Consider the following 22744-nt stretch of genomic DNA (forward strand, 5'->3'; position numbering starts at 1 on the left):
GCTCTGTGCTCCTCTGAGAGTGACCCCATCAGGTGGAGGTTCCAGCCCCCCAGCTCTGAGTCCGTTTTTCTGGAAGACTTTGCAGGCTGTGATGCAAAGGGAGTTGAGGGTAAAGCAACAGTTGGTAAATTGGGACATGTGTGAATTTACATTTTGTCTAATTGTGATGTATGTTTCTTAGAGGTCATAAAACTGATGTATAAGATCATTAAAAGGACTTTTATAGAATGGGAACCCATTAGGCAGGAAAGGCAAATGAATAGCCAGGTGTGAACTTGGAAGACGCAGCATTAAAATGTTTTCCTTTTTTGTCTCTGCTACATCTTCACCCTCCGTTAAATATGTAAATTATAAAATTACTAATCATATGATTACTGCATAATGACATCTCTTTGGCTGATTACAAAATTGCCTTTCCAAGCACTGTACTTTTAACATATGAAAAGGACTAATCGGGTTCTGTGGTTGCATGATGCATAATTAAAATGAAGAAAATAATTTAGAGGCATAAATGGTGACGACCTATAATACGGTATTTTTTTTTTTAATACAGATAAAATGTTTTGTGCACAAAGTTTTAAAAGGAAAGGGGTGGGGAAAGGAAAGTTTCGACTCTGGTGGAAATAATTAAATAAAGTATGCATTTAATGTATTTTATATCCATCTGTATCACAGTCAGTATAGGCGTCAGACTGTGATTAATTTTTGTAAAAAAGCACTGCGAGGTATATACAAAAGAATGTATGGAAAATGTAATTAGGAACCATTATAGTAAAGCGGACAAGAGACTATTTTGACTCTCGGTGAGGAGAGCCACACCCACGCAGACAAACAGACACACACACTGGGTCCCGGGGTGTGATGCCCCAGGGTGAGCGAGTGAATGGTGCACCCGGGAAACAAACAGCAAAGAAATGGTTTTCCTGCCGAGGCTTCGGGGCTCCCTGTGTTCGCTCCCCGTGCTGCCCTGTGCTGCTCCCACCCAAGCCCGGCTGTCTGTGCCTTCCTCGTTGCAAAGGACTTCCTGCCTTCAGACTTGACCATTCTCCTTTCTTTCGGAGACCTGCGGACATCGACCTCCCCTCCCCATGGTCCTTCCTCCTATCCAGCCCAGGCCACTCTGTCATCCCACCCCTGCTGCCTCCCTGCTTCCAAGTTCATCACCCTGTCTCTCTTGCCGGGTTTCTTCTTTCTGTACTCCCGCCTCCATTCCCTCTCAGACACCCCGCATCCCCACATCACTGCCACGTGCCTGCTGCCACCTGGTCTCTACCTTTACCCCATAACCGAGGCGGTTCCCACTTGTCCCTCGTCCCATGGTCATATGGCTGCCGGTGCCTCCTGATTTCCAAGCTTCTAGTGTCTTCTCAAGGCTGTTCTTCTGGCGCTTTCCCACAGCACTGGGCACTGGTGGCTGTCCCCTTCACTGGATGAAGCTCCTCGTTTGTTCTGATGCTTTCATACCCCGTTTCTCATGCTGCCTAACCTACTTCCTTCCCTGCCCGCTGCTCCCAGGGTGCTCTCCTTGTCCTTCTCCTAGTCCTGTGTTGCCCCTCTGTTTGGGGTGGCCCGTGTCATTGTGCTTCCTCTCTGTGCGTGATGCCCGGATTGGGGCCTTCAGCCCTGACTCGTCCCTTGGTGTCATTTAGCGCCAACTAAGGAGCCACCCCCACTGACTGTCTGCTGTGTCTCGCTCATTCTTCCATGAGCCCTGCGTGATGTTCTTTCTGTAGGTCTTAATGACAACCCTGTGGGGCAGACATGGCTGACCCCTTGCGGGTAAAGAGGTGGTTACAAAGAGGTGGTTACAGAGCAGCCAGATCGAGTCCATTAAAGCCAGTCGGCACGTTAGTTCAGAGACAGATCAGGCCTACGAAGAGGGAGGAAGTGGGAAGGATCCAGAACTGAGACCAGGTCACAGTGTGTAGAGCGAGGCCCTCTACGTGTGGTGAAAGTGAGTTCTAGTTGAGCCCCAAGCTTCTGACAGCCAATGGAAGATCCCAGTGGACTGAGCATGAAACTCAGGATCTGGGAGGTGGAAGCATCCAGGTTGCTGCCAAATGTGCTCACCCCGTGGGAGAAGAGAAACTCCCCCCCGCCCCCCCCCCCCCGGGGGGCCTTCTCAGAAGGGCACTGCAGAGTGCGATGAACCATATTTTCATCAACATCTTTACCGGGAACCTTGGTGACAGACCCGGCCGGGCTGCTGTGAAAACCACATTCTGAAATAGACACTGATCGTGTCCCATCAAAGGGCAATTTCTGAAAGCAGTTTTGTGGATGATGGTCTCAGACACACCCCTGCCTCGGACATCTGGTCCCTGTTGCTCCAGGGGTGCACGTGGCTAGACCTCTCCGCAGACACTGGTTTTGTCTCAGGGACACCATTGTCTTTTCCTTCGGGAGCCCCACCATCAGTAGGTCATTGTAGCCCTGAACCCCAACTGCGAGCCAAAGTAAGCATCTTGCCCGCCCATCTCGGCCACAGCCAACTCAAGATATGTAGGTGGCACATATTTTGGAATCCCGGGATATTCCATGCTGGTTGCAGTCTTGTCCGTTCAGGACGTCTGGGGCGAGGTGGCCTCACTGCATGAGCCACACTTCCATCTCTTAACTCAGTCCCAAATATTCTGAGTCCTGTGTAGCACAGGGCCTGACACAGAGCATGCGACTGGAAAAACCATGGTTGATACCATTTGAAAACACACACACACACACACACACACACACACACACACACAAATAGATAGCAAGTTAAGACTAAGTCAAGGGTTAACCTTTCGGGGTGCAGGGAAAAGGGAGAGGATGCATCAGAGTTTGGGGATCAGAGTACCTCTGGACACTGGGGAGCCGTGGCCTCATTCATATTTTGACAGGGATAAGTGCTTCATGTATTATCATATAGTGAGTTTTATGCATGATGGAAACGTAGAAATCATCTAAACCCAAACCTGCATTTTAATGCCACACAGATTGGCTATAATTTATGGCCGTCTATAAGATAGATGGGTACACATATTATGAATGTACTCTCAGACCTTGACGTTCTGAAGACCTTAAATGGGATATTATTTGCCTCCTTCATCTTACCTTGACATATGAGGTAGACGCCTTTACATGTAGGATAATGTAGGAACACACTCAAGTTCTGTACAAATATTACCTGTCAGTCTCAGAGATGTATGTATTCATATGTGTGGACACAGTCTTATTTGTATATTTTCTCTCCATTTGCTTAAATATTTAATTCTGTGGACCCGATTTGGAATTTACAAGGTATAGCTTGTAGACTTTAATGAAGCCATGAACTTGGCTGTCCTCTTCTCCTTTCCCTTAGGCAACATGAAACAGTCATCCCGGGCGACCTCCCGCTCATACAGGAAGTCACCACGACACTCCGAGAGTGGTCCACCATCTGGAGGCAGCTCTACGTGGTGAGAAAATAGGATGTTGAATCTAAGCTTCAAAATAGAGAAGGGTCTTGTGGGACCTTGCTGTACCAAGGGGATGATTTTCCTTTCCCTGGGAACCTCAAAAACAGAACCAAGGACTAAGTCCTACTCAGGGCAAAGAAAGCAACGTGGCCCATTATTCTGGCCACCCTGGGGGACCATTGTCCTCTTGGACCCGCTTTGTAAATGCCATGCTCCCTGTGACAAAGCGTTGGTAAAGGGAAGGGCCAAGGATTTCACCTTCATTGTGCTAAAAGGGGAGACGGGCTGCTTGAAGGCTTTGGAAGACAGGACTAGGCAGTCCGCATCGATGTACCCTCAACGTTGATATTTAGATCCTGAAAACTGGAATCTGCTTTTAAGCTTTAACGGGTGCTTCTTTACGGACGCAGTACAGAACAATTGCTGTTTATTTTTTCTGCCATTGCCTGTCTCTTATCATTTGAGTTAAACTACATAGTCTTCTAGACTCAAGTGTGCTTGTTCCAGAGGTGGGGAAGTCGTTTACATTCTGGCTCTGTGTGCAGCTGTCCAGTTCTCCCGATCACGGAAGAAGCCTTATTAACGCAGGGAGGCTGAGACTCTGACATCTTCCATTTCCTATTCCCTCAGGGCATTTTTTTGCACATAAATTCATATTTGCAGAAGATTACCTTTTGTTAAGCCTGTATTTCTATTCAGAGTGTTGATTTCTCGTATGCTAATGTTGTCAGCACAAAGCAAGGGCTCTGGAGGGAAGTCAGTGCATCGATTTCTTAGGAACACAGAAAACTTGCAAAAGTCCCACAGCTGCTCTCTGGGCAGGCTTGTTGTTTTTGATTATACAGTGGCTTCTTGTAAATGCACAGTAATAAGCAGTTGCAGTAATTGGTCATCAAATGTTCTCAGAAACCAAAAAGCGTAAAGTTAGCCATGAATGTTTTGTGTAAATCTGAGCAATTTTGTAGTCGGTGTTTCATGTTCAACTTAGCAATTTTTAAACAAAAATATGGCAGGAAAACAAACAGGGGCTGATGCTGACTGGTATGTTCGTGGGCTTGGGTCTAGTTCACGCCCGGGGTAGACATGCCTAGTGGGCACCTTAGCTTCCTTTTTATGAATGTGGGTTTGTCTCTGGTGGACTTGCATTGTTGGATTTATACAAAGCTAGTAGAAATTTCCTTACAGCGCTTTGATACGAGTTGTGTTTTGCTGTGCCCTGTGGCTGTAGATAAGTTAGCAAAATATTACGAAGTTTAGATACTTGATAAGGCTTTAGAAAAATGAATTAGTAAGAGGAAACAAATCTAATTGTGGAATAAACCATTACTTTTGACCATTTAGTTGTTAGTTAAGAAATTAACATTAGGATGATGCTATAAAAGTAGCTTGTGGGGTGCAGAATAGTCTCTGAGGGCGTTCTTTGACAGGTTGGTGGGGAGGGTCTTAGAAATTCCTACAAAGGTCACATACTAGAACTCGGGGAACGGGAGGTTCAGATGTGGAGAGCAGAAGTTATTTAAAAAAGTGTGTAGTAGCCATGTTTTAATGTTTATAGGGACCATGTTTAGAATTTCATCAAATTAAAGGTCTCCTAGATTTCATAGAAAGAACCACCCGCTTCCTTTTAGGGGCGGGGGCGTAATCCCTAACATCCTTGATGAATTGTAGTCTTGGTCTCAATGCAAAATGCTTTTTTTTGGTACCATCAGCACCCTTCAAAGTATGTATAAAGTGATAAAAATGTGAATTTTTTTGTGTGTGTTTTCCGTTTGATGTAAATGCACTGACTGCTTGTAGATTCGGACTTCACTGCTTCTAGAAGCTGCGTGCGCTGAATAAGGCGCAGCGCGCCGGGGCCCAGGCTGATGCTGTTCCCTACAGCCTGGTTGACGACGGGCCCAGGTGTCCCATTGCCTGGGGTGCCGAGAATAGCGCTCAGGGCGCCGTCTTCAAAATGTTGAAGACTCGATGGCAAGATCTTCAAGCTCACGCTGATCCTGAGGGAGGTTCAGGGGTTGCCCATCCCTGGGCCACGTGCTAGAAGCACGTGGGCTGGTTTTGAGGCTCCCCATCCCGATCCCGCTGTGGTGAACCTCTTGACTGAGAGGCATATACTCTGGAAGGTTGGGTGGAATAGTGAGGATTGTGCATTACGGCTTCTCCTTTCGATCTTTAGTGCCTCAGAGGAACCAGACTCCATATGATGTGTTCCTGTTTCATGCTAAAAACATCTTTTAACTTGACATTAATTGGATCGCATCAGATAAAGCATAGACTACATGTGTGTTTGGAAAACACTCCACAGGGCTCTTTTATACCAAAAGCTTTACGTGTGGCTTTTCTCTCCTCCGTACAGCAAGACAACAGGGAGATGTTTCGAAGCGTGCGGCACATGATCTATGACCTTATCGAATGGCGATCGCAGATTCTTTCTGGAACTCTGCCGCAGGATGAGCTCAAAGAACTGAAGAAGAAGGTCACTGCCAAAATTGATTATGGCAACAGGTTTGTTTATTTCAAAGATGATTTCATGCTTAAATTATCCAATATAATACCATTACCGTAAGCCTTGAGGAGTCTAAGATCATGTTATCATAAAAAAATTTCTAACATCAAAATAAGGGCCTAGTTTTCATTTATTTTTTAGTTTTTTTAAATTTTTTTAAATGTTTTTATTTATTTTTGAGACAGAGAGAAACAGAACATGAGCAGGGGAGGAGCAGAGAGAGAGTGGGAGACACAGAATCCGAAGCAGGCTCCAGGCTCTGAGCTGTCAGCACAGAGACGGATGTGGGGCTTGAACTCACAGACTGTGAGATCATGATCTGAGCTGAAGTCGGATGCCCAAGTGACTGAGCCACCTGGGCGTCCCCCTAGTTTTCATTTTTGAAAGGATAGGGTATTTTTGGGGTGCCCGGCTGGCTCAGTCGGTAGAGCATGTGACTCTGGATTTTGGGGTAGTGAGTTCGAGCCCCATGTTGGGTGGAATGATTACTTTAAAGATTAAAAAAAAAAAAAGGATAGGGTATTTTCTGTTGGGTTCTAAAAATCAGGAGTTTTCAGAGTCATTGTTGAAACCTATTCTTGTCTCCAAGAAGCAGGGGATTGGGTGGTCTCTCAGTTGCACTCTTCCATAGAGGACCTTGTCGTGAGTCCCGCCGAGAAGGAACTTTTATTTTCTGCTCACAGTACTTCACTTTGAGTCCAGACCTGGGGTCCCTGGCAATAACAAGCACCAGGTTTCTTTGTGGACCCCCCAGGTTCTGAGAGTTGGAAGGGACATCACAGGTCACCTTGAAACTTAGCACCAGTGCGGGGGGACGGCAGGTTTGGCAAACCAAAGTACAGCCAGCGAAATCTGAATTTCAGATAAACAACAAATAGTTTGCTTTGTTGTAAGGATGGCTCTTGCAAAGGTTCCCGTCTACAGCAAGCCTCCACTCCGTTGTGCTTGAATGCTTTCAGCGGCCGTGCGCTTCCTCCCGCACAGCTCTGTGTTGTAGTGTTCGCTCGAGGTTCTGATGCTGAGGGGCAGTGAGCCGCTTCTTCCTGGGTCTGCCAAGTCTGTAACCGGAAGGAGGCCACGCCCTTTCCCACCAGGTAACTGGTTGTCCCTATAATGTCAGAGCTGCAAGAGGCCTCAAAAATGATCTGGTCACACGATTCTCAGATGCTGGTCCTTATCAGAATCACTTGGAGAGCTTTCAAAATACAGAATCGTGGGACCTACCCCTGAAGATTCTGATTTCTAATATCTGGCATGCTGGCCTGACATTTCAGTTTTTAAAAATAGACTTGGACCACGCTGGACAGCAGATCAGGTAACTTCTGGGTTGGACCAAGCCCCTCGTTTTACACACTAGGATGGTAAGCTCAGAGAATGGGAGAGGATTGCCCCCAGTCGGTTAGCTGAAGGGTGCCCTGGGTATAAACTCAACCTTTCTGCCAAATCAGAAATACAGTATCATTTTGTTTTCTAGTATTTCATCCTTTCAAGTGTGAAAAGTTTCTAGCAACATTATTAGTTAAATGGAGGGTTTGGATTAAGGCTACAGGAGGGGCGCCTGGGTGGCCCAGTTGGTTAAGCATCCGATTTTGGCTCAGGTCATGATCTTGCTGTTCGAGGGTTTGAGCCCTGTATCACGCTCTGTGCTGACAGCTGGGAGCCTGGAGCCTGCTTCGGGTTCTGTGTCTCCCTCTCTCTCTGCCCCTCCCCTGCTCATACTCTGTCTCTATCTCTCTCAAAAATAAATAAACATTAAAGAAAAAAGGCTACAGGAGACGCCCCAGAAAGTTAGAATCTTCTGAGTATAGGATATTAGATATCGTTTTAGGGAAACCCATTTCGTGAGCACCTGCTTAAAAAAAAATGACACTTTTTGGAGCTTTGATTCTATTTTCTCTTGGAGTGTTGTATTTTGAGCTTATGTTCAGAACCACCTGCTTAGTTTGGCTGTGGTAAGCAACGAAAGTACATTATTTCGTGGAACAATCGAGTTATGAAAGGAAGTGTTTCCAAACATAATTTACTGCTTTGAGAGGAAATACAGTCCTTAATAAGACAGTTTTTTGCCCTCCTGCTGTGCTCAGACACACCTTCGTAGCAGAAGCTCACTGGCTGCTCAGAAAAACACACAAAAGAGTTGGCATGAAGAGAACCCTGACAAGCCACTTCCTGTGCCAGTTTCCATGTGGCATTCTGGAACAAGCACGGACTCTACCATGAGAGGGTTCTGGCTCAGAATCCAGGCTCAGGGTTCTTCTGGATGTTTCTCTGAGCTTAGGTTTCTTCCTTTGTGAAGCGGGTCTGGCCATCCGTCCTGGCAGGACTGAGGCGAGGAGCACACGGCTGGGTGTATGCAGCAGGCTGGTACGTGGCCTGGGCCTCTGCTCCTCAGGGAGCCTGGTTCCGTGTGGCCTGTGGGACCTCTGGCCACCGTCCTCTAAAGCCAGATGCTTTGTAACTCTGCAGGCACCAGCACTGGGCAGCCCATAAGAGAAAGGATTCTCTCCCCCCTCATTAGCATTGGCCCCACCCACTCCAGAACTGACCCCACCCACACCAGCACTGACTCCTCCCAAGGGGCGGGCTCAGGGTTTGGGAGAGAGGGGGCTTTGTTAGCGAAGCTTATTACAGAGACAACTGATGAGAGACTAAAAGGCTTTTTAAAAAAAATGTCTTTCTGTTCCTTTTGAGGCACCCCACCATCCCTGCAACTACTAGGCTGTTTTCACGCAGAGCGAAAAGCCTCTGAGTATTTGTTTAAAAGCCTGTTTACCGTCATGTTGCCGACTGGCCCAGTGGGTCCTGCTTCGCCATCAGTGGATTTGCTTAGTAGATATTAAGAGGGGAGCACGAGGTCTTTGTGACTGCTTTCCAAATGGTGCAGTGGCCCAGCATCCTCTCAAAGTGAAACCTGATTGGCACACGTTATCAGACTCCTTTCCAGCTTTAAGGTGTGTGACCTTCAGGGAGAGAAGTCGGGCATGAGTTTGCCTCGTTGGAGTCTTTCTTCCCAAGTCACCTCTCCTCTTAAAATTGTAACTGTTACAGTCATTATCTAATTGAGATTTATCTTTCTGTCAGCACACTCTACTTTGCCGTATGGTTAAAGAAAAAAAATCCTGCTTCCATAGACCTGTTAATAGCAGGAAGAAAATCCCAAAGGCAAAAGTATAAGGCATCTGTGGTTAAGATTCTCATGTCTTATTAAAAAGAAAGCCAGAACACGTCGCCGTGGTGCAGCTCCTGGTTTCTTTCTTTATATAATGGTCTTTGTTTATTCTTTAAATAAAAATTGTGCTAAAAATCACCTAACAATTTCATCAGATTTGGGGAAACAGAGAGAAGGTTGCCAAAAAACATTTCCAGACATGGATGGACAGCTTTATTAGACAGATGCTGCTCATGTTTTAAGTTGGCTACTACGTCTAGCCATCTGGCCAGAAAGTTGCTTAATGTTATTGTGGATAACGTCCACATGTTTGGTGTCGAAACACAGTAGAACATCTTTATCGAAGATCTTCTGATGAGCTAATTTCGGGATTAGAACTGACTGTAGGTAGAAGCAAAGCTGTGTGATAGAATTGACGAGAATAGAATGGTGGGTGTGCCTTTGCCCCCGCTCTTCCTTCCTACCTCTTCTCCCCAGCTTGGTGATGATGTCACCACCACCAATTTTAAATATATGGGTGCATGGGTTGTATGTCACTGCATACACACACACACACGCGCGCGCGCACACACACACACACAGGAGTATGTATGTATATACACTCTATACATAACTACACACCCTATATATACACTCTATTTATCTATGTATATTATACCCCCCATACATACCCCTCCCCCAACTATCTGTAGCATGTGTGTGCTTTAAACTGCCCATGCTGTTCATATAGTGATTGGTAACACACACTTCATTTGGGCTGTGCAGATCTGTAAAATTTTGCACTTGAAGAAAAAGTCACTACTGCAATGGAAGTAAACATTGAATAGTTTGTTTTAAAGATTTTACTTTTATTTGTTTTTTTAAGTTTATTTATTTTGAGAGAAAGAGAGAGCAGGAGCAGGGGAGGAGCACAGAGAGAGAGAGGGAGAGAGAGAATCCCAAGCAGTCTCCATCCGGTCAATGCAGAGCCCAACATGGGGCTCGATTTCACAAACCATAAGATCATGACCTGAGCCGGATTCGGACAGTTAACCAGCTAAGTCACCCAGGCACCCCTGATTTTAGTGTTTAAGGAATCTCTGTACCCAACATGGGGCTCAAACTCACAACCCCAAGATCAAGAGTCTCATGCTCTACTGACTGAGCCAGCCAGGTGCCCCTGAGTAATTTTTTTGAATTCCAAAGGAATGTGTTTTAAAGAAAGTGACCTTATAGAATTATGTCCCCTAGTATTATGGATGACCCTGACTTTCTGTGATGTTTTCAACTGCGCCTAGTTGTCGGGACTGAAGTTGTGTCAGAATTCAAAGCCCTTGGTCCGTGTCCATGAAGCTCTGAATTCTTGTTGTTCTAGAATTCTTGATCTGGACTTGGTGGTGAGAGATGAAGACGGGAACATTTTGGATCCAGAACTAACTAGCACGATTAGTCTCTTTAGAGCTCATGAAATCGCTTCTAAACAAGTGGAGGAAAGATTGCAAGAAGAAAAGGTAAGTTCGGCTGTCTGTAATGTGCCATTTACATTGAGAGTACCTTTTCTCAGTAACAGTTTTCAACATTAATAAAACACCAGTGAGGCCCAGAATTTGTACTAGAAAACTCAGAAGGCACGACAATATAGTATATTTCATACGATGATGAATGGAAAGGAACCCAGTGTCAAAACATACAACCAGGAAGGATTTCATCCCTTGGTGGGGGCGGGGGGAGGGTTGTAAGCACTGTGCTACGTCTTAGGAGGCAGGGTCTTAACGACATTGACTTTGTGTTTTCATCTCATGGGAAACAATACTGGATTCTGCATTTCCTCTCTGATAGGAGCCAGAGGAGTGACATATTCTAAGCTTGATCAGGGCAGGGAACATGTGTCTTACTGATCTTCTGCATTTTCTCTGGTCTCTAATGGTGTCTTCTCTATAGCAGATATTAAGAAGTCAGTTGACTGATTGAGTCAGCCGTTCATTCAGCAAGTATTTATTGAGCACCTACTGGGTACCACAAACTGAGGACGTACTGATGAATAAGACAGAAGGGTTCTCGGAGGATTTAGTGTAGTGGGGGAACCAGAAATTAAGCAGCTCTGCATGTGAACATCACCGTGATTCGTTGTTTAGACACTGCAGTATTTGAAGACCATGTTCAGTACAAACTGTTAAGGGGTTGTGACCTTTGCACTGGGTGCATGCATGTGTTGAGTGGGACAAGGAAGTGACTGCAGAGTGGCTTTGCTGTATTAGGCTAACCGGTTGCATGTAGTTTTCTGTTCTGTCATCAATAAAGAAAGTGCAACGTTGGTTAGTGGTGAGTATTGCTAATGTCATCTTTCTTTCTTTCTTTCTTTCTTTCTTTCTTTCTTTCTTTCTTTCTTTCTTTCTTTCTTTCTTTCTTTCTTTCTTTCTTTCTTTCTTTCTTTCTTTCTTTCTTTCTTTCTTTCTTTCTTTCTTTCTTTCTTTTTTAAGGTTATTTATTTATTTTGAGAAAGTGAGAGCATGTGTGTGCGTGAGTTGGGGAAGGGCAGAGAGAGGGAGATAGAGAATCCCAAGTAGGCTCCGCATGGTCTGTGCAGAACCTGATGAGGGGCTCGGGCTCATGAACTGGGAGATCATGACCTGAGCCGAAATCAAGGGTCAAGGACGCTTCACTGACTGAGCCCCCCAGGCACCCTGCTACTGTCAACTTTCTGTTTTATTTCTACTTACAGTCCCAAAAGCAGAACATAGATATTAACAGACAAGCTAAGTTTGCCTCCACCCCTTCTCTGGCCTTGTTTGTCAACCTCAAAAATGTGGTTTGTAAAATCGGAGAAGATGCTGAAGTGCTGATGTCTCTTTATGACCCTGTGGAGTCCAAATTCATCAGGTCAGTGACGTTCCCTTGCGGCTGTCTTTCCTCTCCGGGTAACGTTAGGAAAGTGGCGCTGGGCCCACCAGACGTCTAGGTCTCTCAGAGAGCAGTGGGGAGACCAGTTGGCCATACTTCCCCCGGCAGCTGAGCCCAGGGCGGTTTGGGACGGTGTGATGGCACTGCCGGGCTCTGGTCCAGGGTCAGCTCTCTTGTGTGCACACGGGTGTTCGAATGTAGAGTTTTCGTCTTGGAACTGTTTCGTGGACGTGGCAACCAACCAAAGGTGGAAGTCATTGTTTCCTGTGTTGTCTTCATAGGGTTTTATGTTTCCAGACCCCCCCCCCCCAGATAATGTCACTCTTGTCTCAATCTTGCTGTTGTCAAACTTTTGTCTTTTGCGAATGTCACTTTTGGACCTTTGACCTATTGTCATTTCTGCAACACGATTGGCTGGAATATAGTGTCTAGATGGCTGCCTGCTATATAAAGGCTCTTAATTAATAATTGTTGAATGAAATATTATAAATCTCATCTTTGTCATCCCTGTCATTTCTGATGTGGTCTTTTCCCTCCTTCTTGCTTTTGTCTCTTAGTAGAACTCTCTCTTTGTCCAGATGGAAAAATTATGGTTTAAATTATGTGTGAAGTGTGTGTGTGCTCACGCACGTACCTTTAAAACTCAAATATCTTCATTTGTGTTGTTCAAAATTATAAAAGTTGGTATGTGACAGAAAACAGAACAAATGGATGAATTTCATCCTTATTTGTGATACGGACTCCATTTCGTCTTGTCGTAGGATTCCATTTGTCTGTATGGCGTATTTGGTTGTTTTAGGCTCTGTGACAGACGTGCAGTATTTCTTTTATACTGTAAATGAATGAATGGTGAATTTTAGATCATAGTCAATCTCAATAAACGAATAATGCTTTTAAAATAATAAACTTTGAAATGACGTTCGCATATAGTTCCATTGCAAAATTACAGCCTTTCAGAGATTCTCGACTATTCCCTTGTGTGGGAAATTACTTATGTGCTAATGGAAAAGCCGTTCTCTCTGGCATGGCTGACATTTCTGAACTCGTATGGTTGTCTGCATTGTGGACTTATGTGCTATTAATTATAAATCAATGTGGGTGTCTATTTAGTGTCCTGTTAAATTTAGAAAATGAATTTGTTTTTCTTTCTTGCTTTCTTTCTTTCTTTCTTTCTTTCTTTTCTTTCTTTTCTTTCTTTTCTTTCTTCCCAAGTGAAAACTACCTGGTTCGCTGGTCAAGTTCAGGATTGCCTAAAGACATAGACAGATTACATAATTTGCGAGCTGTTTTTACTGTAAGTACAACCAAAGAGGTTCATTTGAATCATTCACCATTCCAGTGATTATTTTTAATGATTGCCCTCCGACTTGTGTCTACACTAGAGCAGGGATCCTTGGGATGCTTGTAGCCCGTGTGAATGCAGTGATAAGATACCTTCCCAGAGCTGTTCAGGGGTCTCTAGCTTCCCTTAGGATCCCCATGACAGAGATTTGCCCCAGCACTCTCTTAACCCTGCATCTGAAGTTTGCTTAACGTTAATTGACTATTGTTACCCAGCTCCTTTTTGTTATGTGAACAACTTATTGAAATGCTGAAAACTGGTCAGAGAAGAGAGTCCCAATCCATCTTTTTACTGTCTGTTTCAGCTGCACCTGCATTGAGTAATGGTTCTCCCAAATAATTTATGGAAATTAATGTTTCCAGGACCTCGGAAGCAAAGACCTGAAAAGGGACAAAATCAGTTTCGTTTGTCAGATCGTACGAGTGGGTCGCATGGAGCTGAGGGACAACAATACCAGGAAACTGACCTCGGGCCTGCGGCGGCCTTTCGGAGTGGCTGGTAATGCATTTCTCTGCTTTCCTTAGAGTTTCTAGATCGTCACGTTCATCCTGAGTAAGAGCTGCTGCTCAATACTGGACGGTGGACTGCTTTGATTTATAAGCTCTTCTGTGAGAGAGAGAGGGAAAAAAAATCTCTTAGCTCTTTTCTGTGTGGTTTCTGTGGACTGGCAGCTCGCGACGCTTCAGTCGCAAGTTTCCGATGTAAATCATATATTTGGTTTTAAAGCAGATCACATCTCCTGAGGGAGACCCTGACCCACATTCTCAGCCTGGAGGAGAGCCAGTCATTGGATGGCTTCACGGTTTCTGGAGTTGGTGATTGATTGATTCAGGAGGAAATTCACAGTGAATAGTCAAAGTGATGACGGGGTAGGAGGAGACCGGAGCATGAGGAGGACCCAGTTATCTTGGAATACGTTCCGTCTGTCCTCCATATTTGTGTTGTTATTTCGGTGACAGCTCAAGAAGAGGGACTGATTAGTCACCTCTGCTAGGGAAAGGTGAGGGTGTCCCCTGTCTTTTGGGGAGAGATGAAGATAGCCATATCTTTTTGGTGCAAAAGGTTAAATATTTTAATGGAGTGATTCTCAGCCCTAACTGTGTTTGGGAACGGTTTGGGGCACTATTAAAAAATATATTTTTGAGCACCTGGGTGGGTGGCTCGGTTGGTTAAGTGTCCGACTCTTGATTTCGGCTCAAGTCATGATCTCATGGTTTGTGAATTTGAGGCCTGCATGGGTTTCTGTGCTGACAGTACAGAGCCTGGGATTCTCTCCCTCTCTCTCTGTCTCCACCCGCCCCCCCCCCGCCCCCCGTCTCTGCCCCTCCCACCGCATGCGCGCTCCCTCTCCCTCTCTCTCTAAATAAATAAATAAACTTTAAAAATATGTACACATTCTTGCCCAGGCCCCACATCCTGCCAATTAAATGAGAATTCCTTCTTTAACCGAATCACCTATGAGCCACTACGGGTGTGAGGCACCCAGTGGAACGCTGCCATCAGACTGCCTTGCCTCCCTCGTCACATGGCATTCAGCACCCCCAGTGGCGCTGTCCTAAACTAGTGCACACCCCTAACCTGCTCAGGACATCCTCTGACCTCCTGTTCTCTTTCTGGTCAAGAAAGGACACTTCTCCGCCTGAGAAGGTGGATCACCTTTTTGGTAATCTGCTTCTGTTCACACCTGTGCAACTCCAGGTCCCACACATGAACCTAATTTTAAGATTTTATCCAGAATAACTTCTGCATGTTTGTGTCGACAGAGCCCGGGTGAGCGATGTGTTCACGGACCTTTAAGCCTCTGGTTCTTAGCCTTCTACGCGAAATACTATGTCGTGTTTCTTTTGTAATGTAGTGTAAAAGTGATATAGAACTTACGAAAAGACAAAAAGCGTAAGTAAAACATAAGTCACTCATAATTCTGTGTAGCCGGGGTTGTACCAAAGCCCCAACCAGAGCGCGAACCTCCGTGGTACGGGCCAGCGTGCTGGCGAGCGGCGGTGAGGGAGATTCCTTGCGAACAAGGTCTGTGCTGTCACAGCCTGCTCCTCCGGGGCTTGGGACAGGCGCCACTGAAAGGGCTGTCACTCCCAGGACGTGGAAGACTAAGGCTGCCTTCACCTGACTGGTGTCACAAGCAAGTCTCATGGCTCACTCTCTTGCTTCCTTCCTGCGAAACTTTGCTGGGCTCCTGATGTGTTCCCCGGCCTGATGCCTGGGTTTTGGCATTGTGGTATCATTGGGGGCAATGCAAGAACTTACGGACGCCCCAGAGCATTGGCCAGGTTGTATGACTAGGGAGACGCACTCAGCGGCGGGAGGAGAGAGGGCTGCAGACACACAAGCGGGCTGTGCCTTGTGGACTGCGTGTGGCAGGTGGTCTGCGAGGCCCAGGCCCTCCCCGCTGCGACCCAGCACCACACGGTTCTCAGTTGGCGGTGCAAGTACGGTCTTGGGCATCTGAGGGTCTTAATAGGTGCATCTAATGCCAACCCGTTGCCCCCGAGGATGCTTAAAGCTAGGGGCGTCTTCTGGTAGGTGGAGACTGCGGTCTGGGCCATATGCCTTCGGGGCATCCACAACCTGATGATCTAGTTCGCTTGTGATGCTTTGACCCGTATCTCTGGACACATGTGTGGGCTCTTTGCTCCAAGAAGAGTGTGTCCTTTTCCCTTAGGACACACTGTGGAAGCTCCGTGGGCTCCACCGAGGCAACCAGCATGTGACGATGCTTCTCTTCTCGTCCTTACAGAGTCGTCCCCCTTTTTGTTGGGGGAGGAGCAAGTGGTAGAGATCGAAATTGTCCACATTGTCAGTAATTGTCCACATTGTCAGTAATTGTCGTAATCCCCAGGGAAGGGATTGTGAAGAGAAAATCAACGAGCTATGTTGCCCAGTTACCTGAAGTGTGGGGATCGAATGGAGACAGAGAAAGTGCCCAGGGCTGTTGTTGGGGGTCTCTGGCTGCATTGGTCAGAGGTTGAGCATCGGAGACTTTCTAGCTCTCTGACTTTGGGCAAGGTCATTCATTGGTGTCCTTGAGCCTCCATTTCCTCAGTTGTGCAGTCGGTGACTTTGAGGATCAGCTGTCGAATGCCCCTTGAAATAGTGTCCACGGATGCTGGCCTGGGATGGGTAGATGGATGGTAGTTACTTTATTTTGGGGGGAATGCAAGAACTTATGGATACCCCGGGGCAGTGCCCATCAGCGTGGTCGGCCCTTGCCACATGTGGCTTTTATGAATGAAATCAAAGTAAAAATTCAGTACCACCATCACATTTGCCACATTTCAGGTGCTTGTTGTTCCGGAACATTCCATCATCACACAACATTTGTTTGGACAGGGCAGCTCCAGAGTGTCCAGTTGCATCCTAGGCAAAGGAATTTATTGAGCAGAACTCTGCCATTTGGGCCCCAACCCCATTTGGGTCGATGTTCTCAGATAACTTCATTTGTCTTTGGAACATGAAAATGCTCTGAACTTGAATATTAAAAAAAAAAAAAAAGCCACCGTGTGTTTTATGCCGCTGTTGGTCGGAAGACAATCTGATGTTGCTTTGTTTGTTTGTTTTCTCTGATTATAGCACTTAAAACAATCCCTGTTCTTTTCTTGTCCCCAGTGATGGATGTAACAGATATAATAAATGGAAAAGTAGATGATGAAGATAAGCAGCATTTCATCCCCTTTCAGCCGTAAGTATGGAGCAAAGCACCCAGCCAGATACAAGATGGAAAACGTGTGTTTGTAATAATTCTCTTCAAAGTTAAGTTTATAAATTCAGCACAGATAGAGATTGATTATTTTGTAATAATGAAAGATCTGTGTAGTCACGGCGGTAGTGCATGGCATTTCTGTAGCCCCACGAGTCTTGGGTTAAAGTTGCCTCGTGGTCTTGCACGTAGAAGATTTTCCGGGTGATTCGGGGGAATCGCCGTGTCGCATAGGACACGCAGAATTACCAGTCCACCGTGAGCATGAATGTTCCTTTACATAATTGATTCATTCTAGTAGCTGTACATATTCAAAATGCAGCATTTCCACATTCATCACGGGAGGCTGCTGTTTTTAAAATAGAAAACCAAACAAAATAGTGATGAATTCTTTTGTAAAGTGAAACACTTGAAACAAATAATCATGCTGCTGCTTTTCTGTCTCTGTTGCTGCTTCGAGCGGACTGAGTCTGTGCTCACCTTTCTTAGGGTTTATTGTAGTTCTGAAGCCAAGTGTGTGGAGAGGTGTGGGAAGCTTGGAAAACACTTGGAGGAGATTTGTTAAATTGATTCTCTGAATGGAAGGTAGATCCCGTGGAAAAGGTCGAAAGGATTGGTGTCCTTTCCTTGGGGATGAAAGCGAGAGAGTAGCTACATAATGATCTGTGGCCACTTCACCGGACGCGTCTCCATCTCAGACGGCCGTGGAGAGAGAAAGGAAGAGGGATTAGAGTGGTTTAGGTTAATCAGAAGAGACAGCTTCCTCCTGAGGGTGTGAAATCTTAGAAGGGTAGACCATAAGGCGTGTTAGAATGACCTCCATAGTGTTCTGCCTTCTGCCTTTTCTCCTTATTTCTGTTCTTACTTAAGTGGTTCCAGGCTTGAAATAAATTTTATTTTCGAAATCTGTGTTCAGGTGTTGGCTGAGGAGGTTTGGAGTCTGGTGATGCCCAGCAGGTAGCTGAAGGAGTCTCTTTGGGGGCAGGGTGGGCCGGAGCTGTGAGTTTGGCTTCCCATTGCACTGCCCATTCTTGCGTGACGGATCCCCTCACTCAGCCCCGGGCTTGAGAACCATTTGTTCAAGATGTGGTTATGATGGTTTTCTTTGCAGGCAGGTGATCTAGTCACACAGCATCCTAAAGCATGGCTCAGTGGAAGTTTTTGCAGTCTTCCCAGGGTGAGAATAACAGAAAACCGTGCATTAACCAGCTTAAAATGGGTTTTCACCACACACAACTGGAGGCAAAGGTCTTTTGTGGCTTCATTCCGTTAGTGTCACTCCTCTGTCCAATATGGTAACCATGAGCTACATGTGGCTGTTTCAAGTAGTGCAGATTAAATCAAATGAAATACTTCTTCAATCACATTAAAAGTGTTCCCATTGAAAGTTCCCAAAGTCCCGTTGAGAGTGTTCAGTCCCACTGGTAGCTGGTGGCCACCATATTTGGCGACACAGGTCTAGAACATTCCCGTCATTACAGAACGTCCTGTTGGGTAGTGCCACCTTGGAATCACATCCAGTGAGGATAGTTACAAAGGGAGCGTGGTTCTGCGGAATCTGGAAGTTTCCTCAGTAAGCAAGGGAAACATCATCTTTGAACATAGGCAGATATTGAGGTAATAAATAAAATATGCCCTTATAAAATGATAATACTAAGTTGCTGCTTTTGCCCATGAGAAATAATGCAGCCCAGTGCTGTTTTGAATGCTGTTTTATATATTAGACCTCAGAGTTTCTTGATGTCTTAATGTACCACTGAGTTGAAACTACCTGTTGTCTGCTAGTGTCTTCTGGGAAAAGTCAAGGGAAAAAAAACTGTGGGTCATTGTTTGAAAAGTTAGGGAGGTTACGAGTTTAAGACCCACAAGTCTGAATTTCACTGGGACGTGTTACGGCCATGTTGCCGCCATCTTTTTCTGTCTTAGAGCAAAACACCCATTTTAAAAATTATTATTATGTGTTCGACTCTTGCTGTAATTTGTGACTCCTTGCTCCCTTAAAGGAAGACTAATATTTCTAGTGTTTGAAACAAAAGAGCAGCATGATTTTAATAGCAAACTAAGCAATGAAACCAGTTCTTTGGGAAATGCCATGCTAATGAAACCGTTTTTTGCTCCATTAAAACTGATTTATTATATCACAGGATAAGTTTTAGGGAAGGAAGCACAGTGTACATCTTTCTCTCTCTGTCTTTTTTAACTTGGTGAAGTAAATTAAAAGTCCTCGGCTCTCTTGAGTAATGTGGGCTCAAATGATGAATAACACTTGTCCTTGGTTCTGGAAATGATTTTAAACATTACGTACATGACGTATATTTTCTTGCTCATTGCATATTGTGCTTTGCTGTGCTACATGGTATTTCTCTTTGCACATGTTGCCTGTTTGTACTTATCTCTTGGTCTTAGCGTAGCTTCTATTAAAAACTCACGATCCACGGGACCCCCAAATGGTGATAGTTTGCATTCATAATCACATCACAGTGTCGCTTTTCAGACATGGTAGTTATGTTCTCCAAAGACTGTGCCATTCTTTTCACACTTAATTATCTGAGGCTACACTGGGTGCACAGTCCGATGGAGTGGGTGGTTTTCACCCAAGTTCTCCAAGCAATTAGGTTGTAGGGATTGTTTTTTGATCTTGATTTTGCTTTTCCCTTCGAACCACCTGCCCCTTGACCTAAGCTATGGTCAGGCATTACTGAAATTGAAGAAAGGGACATGAACATTCCTTGCGATTAAATGCTATCCACATTGTTTTCAGATAAGTCCCCCCCGCCCTTTTTTTTTTTTCTATTAGAAATGGAGTGGAGTCGTGGTGGATGTTTATTTCCTGGGGATAGGGTTGACCTTGTTTGCTTTACTTCTCTTGTGTTTCAGCATTTTCCTGATCAATGCTCTTCCCTGTCTCTCTTGTCACCTATCCTGTCCTTTGTCGTGCGTTGACTCATGATGACTCTCTCGCACTCGGTGACGATGATCTCTTGTGTTCCCTTGTTACCGTGACCTCTGGGTCTCTGTGCCCCTTTGTCTCCTGTGGTCTTGGTCGTCCCGTGCCCTCCAGGCTCGCGTTGGACGACGCCATTCGACACAAGCCGCTGAACATGTCATCCCGTTTTTCACCCAGGGTGGCAGGGGAGAATGACTTCCTTCAGACTGTTATAAACAAAGTCATTGCTGCCAAAGAAGTCAACCACAAGGGCCAGGGTATGTATTCTGTTGTTTTGTTTCTACAAATGTTCGTTTATTACATGAACTTGGGACAATGCTGTATGGTTTGCATTTTAGTTTGATGATGATGATGGTGGTGATGATGGGAATGAGGATGGTGGTGGTGATGTTGATGGTGGTGGTGATGGTGATGAGGATGATGGTGATGATAGTGATGGTGATGGTGATGATGGTGATGGTGATGGTGATGAGAATGATGGTGATGATGATGGTGGTGATGGTGATGAGGATGATGGCGATGATGGTGACGATGATGGTGGTGATGGTGATGAGGATGATGGTGATGGTGATGATGAAGATGATGGTGATGAGGATGATGGTGATGGTGATGATGAAGATGATGGTGATGATGATGATGGTGATGGTAATGAGGGTGATGGTGATGATGGTGGTGATGGTGATGATGATGTTGGTGATGGTGATGAGAATGATGGTGATGATGATGGTGGTGATGGTGATGAGGATGATGGCGATGATGGTGACGATGATGGTGGTGATGGTGATGAGGATGATGGTCATGGTGATGATGAAGATGATGGTGGTGATGATGATGGTGATGGTAATGAGGGTGATGGTGATGATGGTGGTGATGGTGATGATGACGGTGATGGTGATGAAGATGGTGATGGTGATGATGATGTTGGTGATGGTGATGAGGATGATGGTGATGATGAGAATGAGGATGGTGGTGGTAGTGATGTTGATGGTGGTGGTGATGGTGATGAGGATGATGGTGATGATGGTGGTGATGGTGATGAAGATGATGGTGATGATGGTGATGATGGTGTTGGTGATGGTGATGAGGATGATGGTGATGATGATGTTGGTGATGAGGATGATGGTGATGGTGATGTTGGTGATGAGGATGATGGTGATGGTGATGAGGATGATGGTGATGATGGCAGTGCTGACGATGACGCTGGCAGTGTTGGATCAGGATGTGCTCATACAATGTATGCACAGTGTAGGTACAGCATGTGAAGGTTTTCTTGCTGATCACCCGTGTAAGCATTGCTAAGAGCCAGCCTCCTGGGTGAGTGGGGAAGGCTGAGTGGGACACAATTAAATGTTTGCAACGAGTCCAGAGTTGATGAGCCTGGAAGCAACTCTGCTTTCCTGAGTCTTCTTCAGCCCTGTCCTCTCATCCTAGCCATTTTTGAAAACACTCGAACGACCTCACAAGAGAATACAGTAGTTGTCCACCGGCTGTTCACTTCCCCTTTGCTGCTCAGAGAGACGTGGAGACATTCAGCACAACACAGCTCTGCGTGTGCTCTTCTCTGTTTTCCTTGCCCGTGTCGCACGCTAATTGCTGGCACGTTGTTTCCTGGGGCTCCCCTTCCTCCCTCTGAGGAAGTGGCTTCATTTTGCAGACAGATTTCTCTTCAGTTTTGTGATGGAAGGGACTTCTCCTCCTGACGCCGCGTCTTGCACTCATCGTTTTTAATCCCACGCTGACAAGTTTCCCAGCAGCTGACCTTCTGGAGGCAGAGGCAATGAATCAATCACCCCGGGCTGGTGACAGTTGGCACTCGGGCTGGCCAGGACCGCTGCCAGAAAACAGCTGTTTACTGAGGCCTCGCCTCCAGCTCAAGGGGAAGTCACCTTCAGAGCCCTTACCTAAGGCTGCTTTTAGCACCGGTGGGAGAACCCACTTTTCAGTCCTCGATTAGATGCAGACTTACCATAAACTCCGTGGAGCTTAGGTGGATAGACCTCTTTCATGGTCTAGTTACCTCTGTCGCCAGCCTTTTAAGAAACAGTTCTCGTGATTCGTTTCCCGTTGTTATAAAGGAGAGTATGAATTGAGTGTGATGAGTTTTCTGGAGGAATGGGAAGCCTTTGGCTTTCTTTGGCGTGAACTAGCCAGCCCCTTCCCTGGCAAACCACAACCCCCAAAGCAAAGCAAAGCAAAGCAAAGCAAAGCAAAAACCCCAACCCCAAAGCGTTAATGAACCGTGGCCTCTGTAGACAGAGTGGTTTAAGCTGACCCAGGACCCACCTTCTCATCAATTACCGGCTCTCTGATTTGCACGTTAATTGAAAACCACAGGGAGATCCAATTAAAGCTGTTTTGATTGGAGCCACCCTCAGACTGGGAGCTCCAGTGCCCAGACCCCAGGCTCCTGTCGGATTGAGTTTCTCTTCCAGAGCCATCAGATTGTGATAAACTTCTGTCCCAGAGTCACACAGGAAAAGTGGAGATTAGTGTTAGACCAGCGGGAAACTCCTCGGAAGGAGGACCCACGGCCTGCCTCCATCAATCTCACTGGTATCGTGGCCCATATCTGTGTCCCCAGAGGCCCGTTGGGCTGATACCAGGGGGGCCCTATTCTGTGAAATAGAGAAGGAGCGGTGTTTTTAGGTCCCAGTGAGAACTGAGAGAAAAGAGCATTGTTTTTTTCCTGCACGGAAGTGGGCAATGTCGCTAGCTTTTTTTTTTTTTTTCTTTGAAGCTAACTAAAGTGAC

General features: G+C 45.8%; 1 protein-coding gene across 3 annotated transcripts in view; it reads left to right on the plus strand.

Moving 5' to 3' along the window:
* Nucleotides 1-22744, plus strand: part of DOCK1 (dedicator of cytokinesis 1) — a 524611-nt gene that overhangs the window by 73691 nt on the left and 428176 nt on the right. For 2 of the 3 annotated variants that reach the window (XM_042961087.1, XM_042961089.1), the window contains exons 5-12: nucleotides 3341-3437; nucleotides 5794-5942; nucleotides 10467-10602; nucleotides 11814-11971; nucleotides 13205-13286; nucleotides 13697-13832; nucleotides 16956-17028; nucleotides 20108-20250. In XM_042961087.1, coding sequence (XP_042817021.1) covers nucleotides 3341-3437; nucleotides 5794-5942; nucleotides 10467-10602; nucleotides 11814-11971; nucleotides 13205-13286; nucleotides 13697-13832; nucleotides 16956-17028; nucleotides 20108-20250 — 974 coding nt within the window. The remainder of the gene's footprint in view (nucleotides 1-3340; nucleotides 3438-5793; nucleotides 5943-10466; nucleotides 10603-11813; nucleotides 11972-13204; nucleotides 13287-13696; nucleotides 13833-16955; nucleotides 17029-20107; nucleotides 20251-22744) is intronic. The other variant, XM_042961088.1, reaches the window with a different exon arrangement.

The sequence above is a fragment of the Panthera tigris genome, chromosome D2 (genome assembly GCF_018350195.1).
Source record: "Panthera tigris isolate Pti1 chromosome D2, P.tigris_Pti1_mat1.1, whole genome shotgun sequence".
NCBI classification, from domain to species: Eukaryota; Metazoa; Chordata; class Mammalia; order Carnivora; family Felidae; genus Panthera; species Panthera tigris.